At 55.0% G+C, this 7831-nt stretch overlaps 1 protein-coding gene across 1 annotated transcript; it reads right to left on the reverse strand.

The window, feature by feature from the left end:
- Window positions 1-389: 389 nt before the first annotated feature.
- GSC (goosecoid homeobox) lies at window positions 390-4054 on the reverse strand. The gene is made up of 3 exons (XM_001100695.5): window positions 3547-4054; window positions 2866-3125; window positions 390-2557 (listed from the first exon to the last, which is right to left on the reverse strand). The coding sequence occupies exons 1-3, from the start codon at window positions 3899-3901 to the stop codon at window positions 2393-2395; spliced, it is 780 nt and encodes a 259-aa protein (XP_001100695.1). The 5' UTR covers window positions 3902-4054; the 3' UTR covers window positions 390-2392.
- Between the last annotated feature and the right edge of the window lie 3777 nt (window positions 4055-7831).

Here is a 7831-nt window from a genome sequence, read left to right on the forward strand (position 1 = left end):
GAACCTGGGAGGAGGAGGTTGCAGTGAGCCGAGATTGCACCACTGTACTCCAGCCTGGGCAACAGATCAAGGCTCCGTCTCAATAAAAATAAAAATAAAAATAAATTATCTGGGTGGAATGACACTGCCCACTCTGCCTTACATTAGAATGTTCCAGATGTCCCTGCAGGCTCATTGCAGAGGACACCATCCAAGAACATCGACTATTGGGAAGCAGGGGGTGCAAGCCAGGCAAGGTCCTCCCACCCTGGAATTCTAAGTGGGAGGTACATTAATAGCCATTGCAAGATTCATTTGAAATTAACATAAAGGCTTCTTTGAATATTTCCTCATAAGAACAGTTAATGAAAACATTTCCAATCACGGTACAAGACTCACTTGGGCAAAGATGATGTCTCCTCTTTATTTCTTACAAGCTATAGGTTGTTAAAGTATTTAACCTTTCAGAACCTTAATTTCCTCATCTGTAAAATGGTGAAAACATTCCCCAACTCTTAAGAGTTCTTGAAAGGTAAAATAAAATAATGTATATAAATATTGAAGTATTGGGTCTGACACAGTATCAATCATAATATTTTTTTAAAAATTGTGTTGAAGGATTCCCTTATGCCAGGTGCCATTCTCTGTAAGTTGGGGGTCTTTAACGTCCACAGCCACCCTGGGAAACAGACACTATGACCATGCCTATTTTGGTTACGGAAGGTGCGGGGTCAGAGGGGTTACGTAACTTGCCCAAGGTCACAAAATGAAGTCTGGATAAGAACCAAGGCAATCTTGCCTCCTGAGGCAGACCCGGCCTCCAAAACACTGCCTCTTTCTTTTGTCTAGGGATACCCCTTATTAAAAAGGCAGTAATGGGGTAGTCACTCATATTTCATAGGTATCATTTTGCCTGCTACCCGCTACAGGAGTCATTTTTACCTTGCAAATCTGCAAGCTGTGAAAAAAACATACTGCTTCTTCTAAAACACTGTTACTTTTCACGTGCTGTGTCCCAAAGCCAGGATGCACAACCTTTCTCTGGAGGGATCTTGCACCAAATACCCGAGGTAGCCCAAGAGAAAGAACAAGTCCCTGCAGCCGGCTGTTGCCGGAAGCCAAGCTGGAAAGCTCTCTAAGCCTTAGCTTTAAGTCTATAAAATGGTAAACCGAAGACAGTTGAAAGCCATTCCTGCTGGCCCTTAGTCTCCACTTCCATCCCCAGGACGGCCTGGGGAACCATACAGACGGCAGGCTCTTGTCTTCATCCCTGGCCCAGGCGCTTATCCGCACTGGGGGCGGGGGCTTCTCCAATCCTTCATAAACTGCCCACCAGCGCACTGGGCGCGTTCCCGGGAGCTCCCTTCTCCACCCAGTTGGTGCAGAGGGAAGACAGTCTGGGGAAGAAGCAGGAGGTGTCGGTACCGCCACCTGGAAGTGACCCCACCAGCGGTGCCCTCTTAGACAAGGCTGGCCTTGAGTGCATCACGTGCGGCCCTGGTCACTCCAGATGCCCAGGGAGAAGCGCAGCGCAGCAGGAGCAGCGCCTGGTCCCGGCCAGCTCTAGGGCGCACAGCTCAGAAATGTCAGAGCAGAAACGCTTGCCCTGGGGGAAGGGGCAACTCGCATGTGGAGCTGGGCAGCTGGAGCATCTGTGGAAGATCCAGGAAAGTGCTGGGGGAGCTGGCATGCCCGCTGCCTAATTCCCCCGTGGGCCTGCCGCCTTAGGTTTCTCAGGAGCAGGGCTGAGCAGCTTGGAGCGGTGGGCTCTGTGTGAGCTCCAGGACTCCCCTAGCTCTCACCTCTCCCTCATCAGCGAGGGAAGGAGTGCTCCTTCTGCCCGTGGAAGAGGGAAGTGAGGGACCCAGGCTGCCCCTCTCAACTGCAATGTACCTCCTCCCCACTCTGGCCCTGCAACCCTACTCTCCAACCCTTCCTAGACATAAGGTTTCATTTCAGGACACCCATGCTGTGACTGTTACCCAGAGTTTCATTTCTTGTTTGTTTGTTTGTTTTGGTAGATCAGAGCTGCTCAATTTTTTTCTCCGGAGGTTACGGACTACAGATTTCTTTTCTTGGCTCCAGATTGATGGTGGTGGGTGGGGGGTGGGGTATGAAATACAGAATGTGGCCCGTCTACATCGCCATCACTTTATTGTACTGTCACCCTTAATTTAACTATAAATACTACGGTGGGGGCTAGTCGCGGGCGGCGTCGGGCTGCTGGGCTGTGGGTCCCGGCGCGCCCTGACCCGAGGCGCCGACCCTCCCGGCTCTGTACACTATTTACAGCTCTTCGTTCCTCTTTCTCGACCCCCTCCCGCAAGGCAGCGCGTGTGCAAGAAAGTAGCATCGTCTGTCTGTGCAAGTCCTTCGAGTTAGGTAAGTAATACGAGCAAGTGTCCCGCGGCCGTCAGCTGTCCGAGTCCAAATCGCTTTTACCTTCCTCTTCCCTCTTCTCCGGTGATGCCTTCGACGACGACGACGACGTCTTGTTCCACTTCTCCGCGTTCTCCGACTCCTCCGATGAGGACCGCTTCTGCCGCCTCCATTTGGCGCGGCGGTTCTTAAACCAGACCTGTTGCGCAACGGAGGACAAAACATTTCAGATCAAAGGCGCGCTTCCCCCAGTCCCGGGGCACCCGGGTAGCTCGGTGTGGCGGCGGGACACCTCGCGCAGGCCAACAAAAGGAGGGGAGCCGCTCGCTCCCGCTTCCGCGTTTTCATTCAACTTCCTGGGCCTAAAGCGCCCTCCAGCAGCCTGCGGGCCGCCATCGGGATGTTTTTAAATTGCGGGTAGAGCCAAGCAGGGCTGGGCAAACCCGGCTGGGGCCCCACCTCGCGGGGAGAGACCGCTAGGCGCCCGCGGCAGGCCCCGGCGCCTACCTCCACTTTCTCCTCGCGGAGGTGCACTTTCCGGGCCAGCTGCTCGCGCGTGCCCACGTCCGGGTACTTGGTCTCCTGGAAGAGGTTCTCGAGCGCTTCGAGCTGCTCGTCAGTGAAGATGGTGCGGTGTCGCCGCTTCCGCCGGCAGTGCAGCTGGTTGAGAAGCTGCAGCTCGGTGCGCGACAGCGTGCCCACGTTCATGTAGGGCAGCATCTGGTGCGGTACAGGGGACACCAGCACCGAGCCGGGGCCCTCGTAGCCTGCGACAGAGTGGGGCGCACGGTCAGCCGCCCGCCCTCGCCACCGCACGCATGCACGCCCGCCAGCCCCCGACCCTCTTCCACTTAGAAGTCGTCTGCAAGGGGGTGCTGAGAACTGGGGGTGCACGGGAATCAGGGGTGCAGGGAAAAGGAGCGTGTTAGAGCGTCCATCCGCACACCCCCCAAAGTCAGAGAATTAAAAAAAAAAACCCAGTCTCCCCGGGCAGGCACTGAATTCCAGTTTTCGCGAACTCTGGCCAAAAGTTTGCAGCAAGAAGTTTGCAAACTCCTGCGCCCGATCGGCAAAAGCGGAGGGGGGACTTGCAGGAGGAGCAAAGTTTGAAGAAGGTGAATTAACCAACTGGCCCCATGGGCTAAGGACCGCGGTGGGCGGCAAAGGCCGGAGCGAACGCGACCCTACCTGGGGGCGTCGGGACGCAGGAGCACTGCTGGGCGCCCAGCGGCGGCACGGCCCCGCAGCAGGCCGGGCCCACGGGCGCCGCCTGCACGTGCAGCTGCCCGTAGAAGTAGTTGTTGTAGCCGAGGCGGGAGCCGCTGACCGCGGCCGGGAGGCCTGCGCCGCCGGGGGCCACGGGGCGCGGGTAGAAGGCGCCATAGTCCGAGGAGGCGCCGCCGCTGGCGCCGTAGAGCGAGTCCCCGTGCAGGGCCGGGAAGACGACGGGAGCCGCAGCGCTGGGCGCCACCGGCAGCACCGAGTCCTTGCAGCGCGGCCGGGCGGCCAGGATGTTGTCGATGCTGAACATGCTGGCGGGCATCCCCGAGCCCCGCGCCGGGACCGGGGGGCGGCGGGAACGTGCCGAGGACAGAGCCTTAAAGTGGGGGGGGTCCACTCTCTTCTAGCCGCCGACCAAACCGAAAGAGAGCGCCTGCGAGCGCGCAGCCCTGCGCCCCTCCCCGCCCCCTGCGTCCGCTCTCCCTCCTCCCGCCCTCCCCTAGCCGCAGCGTTCGCTGAACTCAACCCGCGGGTAGGACGGAGCTCCGACCAGCTGAACCTCTTGTTGGTTTTATACTGAGTCGACGTCATCCTGGATTTAGTTCCTGGTAATATGCAGATGACAAACAGAACCAGATTTGGCCCTTTCTTTTCCTTTGGGTGGGGGAAGGGGGCTAGGGGGAGGGGGAGTGGTGCCAAGGGGAGGGGGTTACAAGGCCTGAAAAGAGATTGTGGATTGCGAATTAATGAAATTAACCTAATCTTTTCCATTCGGCAGCCGGGCAGAGGGGCCGGCCGAGCTGGGCGGGCGGCCTAATTGCCTTGGTTAATCTCATTAATACCATTGTGCCGCCGCAATTAACAACTCCCTCCGCCCGACCTCTCCACCCCCACCCTTTTTTCTCAGATTGGGTCCTATTATTGGGTGCGATTTCCTCTGCCTGTAGCTCAAACTCATTGTGGACGATTTTTCTTTGGGGCTACTTTTTTTCCTCTTTCGGAATTGGTGGTTTTAGAAAATGTGAGGGGCTGCATCCCCTCTCAAGCAGGATTGAAAATTCCACCACTCCTCCGCGCCCCCATGTACTCACCGCCTAATTTCACCTCTTTTTTAAATCTTGAGTTTCTCTCCCGAATGGAACTTGTTAACAGCCCCAAAAACCTTTTGGTTTTGGAAAAAACAAATTTTGTAAAGGCAAAAAACGACTAAAGGAGGGGTGCATCATGCTTCTTAGAAAGAATTTTTTTTTTTTTCAGCCACTCTTGTTCTGAAAACTACCGTGGCAGTCCCTAGGTCCTACACAGCGAAGACCAAATTCAGCCGCTCTTTAAAATTCGCCACCAAGAGTTGCAGTCTGAAGCGGTGCTTCCAGCTGCTCCCACCGTGGGTGTCGGTAGTTTTTGTGCTTTTAAAAAATTATTTTTGGGAATGTGGTGTCTTCTCTCCCAAACTATTATTATTATTATTGGTTTTCAATCCAGATGGGGTCTTTGGGACTTCCCTATCTTCTTCCCTAATAATTGGGTCGCATTTTTCCTTACGACCTGCTGGTTCCCGGATAGGGACGGGCCCCCTACCCGCGGCCTGCCCTTCCGCCTGGCAGGCCCTGGGTGGACTCCCTGGGCCCCAGTGACCTGGACGATGGCCGGCTCTCATAGCGGCAGGCGGCCGCGGTGATTTGCGGGATTCTCTGCATGGCACGGCCAGCCTGCCCGAGCCACGGGAGGCGCAGCCTGCCCACTACTCACTGCAAGCAGGCGGCCGAGCGCCCTTCGAGAAGGTAGGCGACGGTACGCGCGGAACAAAAGCAGTCCCCCAGATCCTGTGGACCGGGTGCAAGCCTCCCGGCTTGCAACTCAGGCCACTCCAGGGGAAGGGGCAGTACCCGACCAAGGCGATACGGCCGAGAGCCGGAGATGGAGACCTCGCGTTTCCTGAAGGAAGGCCACCTTTAACTCACACCTATTTTTCGCGATTTGTCTCTGTCTAATTAACCAAGGGACCCCTCAAAGTTGTCTGAAGTCGCCGCGGTAAGGCTAAGTAAGTGGGCTGCCCACTCCCCGGCGCAGGGGCAAAGGGGAAAGGGCGGGTTTCAAAGAGCCATTGCACGGAGGTTTAGTCCTGTCCGAGGAAACTACTCTGGCGCCGCGCAGAAGCGGCCCAGTGGAGCCAGGCGGCGGCGCTTCTCCTCCTAGGCCTCCCAGCGTGGACCTCTGTGTCCTCACACCCACCGGCTTGTGGCCTGAGAGTTGCGCCTTCCAGTGTTGCGCAAACTAGAGGTGGTTGTAAGTGGGGATTAGGACATGACGGAGATGGGTCTCAATTTGGAGAAGCAATTAGATTTTTTCTTTTTTCTTTTTTAACAATAAAAACAAGGAGGGAGTGTGACCCTCCGCTTAGAAGGTCAGGTCTAGGATAAGAAGTGAGGCACCTTCCATCTCCCACTGACTAGGATGAAGGCTTTTTTGTCGTTTCGTTCTCAGAGACTTAAATCACCGTGCTCCAGGGCAGATACTCCCCCACCAATCTTTCCCAGGTTTAAATCTACGGGGTGGTTGATGGAAGACAACTAGAGGCTGCAACTTCAGCAGTGACTGCCTGCGTTTGTGTTGGAGGCTGGGTGTGCGCTGCGGTGCGCGTGAGTGGATCTTTTAAGACCTTTGTCTGAGCCGGGCAGAGGCACAAGTGCCACCGGACGCTTGGGACAGATCCCTTGTCCTGTTCTTGCAAAGATGCCAAATCAGGATAGAGTCAAGATTTCAACCTCAGATCTGAAAAAGAAGTGTCTCCAGGTTTTTAAAAGTGTCGGACAACCACCTCCACACACCCCTCCGTCTCCCCTTCCACCTGGTATGTTGTTCTTTCTAATAACCAGGTTTAGCAAACTCCTATACTGCGCCTGTGCTTTCCTGAAGCCCTCGGCTGTACAAGCGGAGCCCCGTACAGCATCTGAGCGTCAGAGTTCTAGACCTAACCTTGCCACCTTGCAAATTACCCCTTCTCTGGAGGCCTCAAGATTTTAGTTGATCAAACCAGCACCAACATTCATTGAGTCCCTTTACAACCCTAACATTTAATGAGACTTGGTAATTGTCATCCGTTCGCCAAGGAGGTTGGGGATGAACTTGGGGGCATTTTCTTGTTTATTTTTCATTGAGACAAAGGAGTGTGCTGTCCCCACCCCTGCCACCAGACAAGGACAGGATTCCTACATCAGCTGAGTCTAAAATAAGGAAAAGCCAGTGCTCCCGCGGAGGGGACTTTCCGGGAAGGGGGTCACAGGAACCCCAAGGCCACACAGCTCCAGACACTCTGCCGGAGATCTGGGGGAGCTCACCCCTGCGCGGCGAGACCTCCCCCACCGGGTTGCTCCTTCAATCTGCAGCCGCGGGGAGGCAGGCCCCAGGAAAGGCAGTCCGGGCTCGGTGCTCGCGCTGCGCCTTGACGGGCGGAAACCCACAAGTGTCCTCAACGTGCTAAACAAACCATCAGGGCTCCGCATCGCCTGGCGCAATTGGAATAACAAATGCGACGCACGCAAATTGTCCGCCTCGTGTTGCTAAGCGATTGTTTGTCGGCCCCGCACGCACGGCTCAGCATGGGAGGACAGCCAGCGTCCAGAGGCAGCCGGCGAGCGCTTAGGTCGGAAATGCAGTAAACATGACGCTGATTTTCCCTATTATCACCCAAACACGATTTCACACAAAGCAATCACCATGCAGAAGTCTATGAAAATGTGTTTGTTGAGGAGTCACTCGCCCCAGTAATAGCCCTCATTTTTAAGATATTAAAGAATAGATCAGCGGATTCCACATGCATAAGGTCTATTTGCCGTTCGGCATCTGTCACGGCGCTTTTGCGCTGCGGTCATCACTAAATTGATTCATAGAGTGTAGATTCAATTGCTTCTCTGATTTAAAACAGTGCCCAAGTTTGGAGTATGCGTGTGGGTATCTTCTCCCGCCCCAGGATATTTTTGTCATGGAGAAAACTGTCGCCCCACTAACCTTACACCCCATCCCGCATAACTGTAAAAAATAATGCATCTTCGACCCCAACTTCTTACGGTTCGTTTCAGGAACTTTCTTAATTCTCTCCGTCTCCTGCCCGGCCACAGAGCAGAGTTCACAATCGGATGCGTTTGAGTAGGATTTTTCGTGTCATGTGCAAAAAGGCGGTGTGTCCTTTTCAAAGGTACGGAGCCCTCCTCGGAGGGCGCATTAGCGAGGTCAGAGGAATTAGGAGCAATGC

Source organism: Macaca mulatta, chromosome 7, assembly GCF_049350105.2.
Source record: "Macaca mulatta isolate MMU2019108-1 chromosome 7, T2T-MMU8v2.0, whole genome shotgun sequence".
Classification (NCBI taxonomy): domain Eukaryota; kingdom Metazoa; phylum Chordata; class Mammalia; order Primates; family Cercopithecidae; genus Macaca; species Macaca mulatta.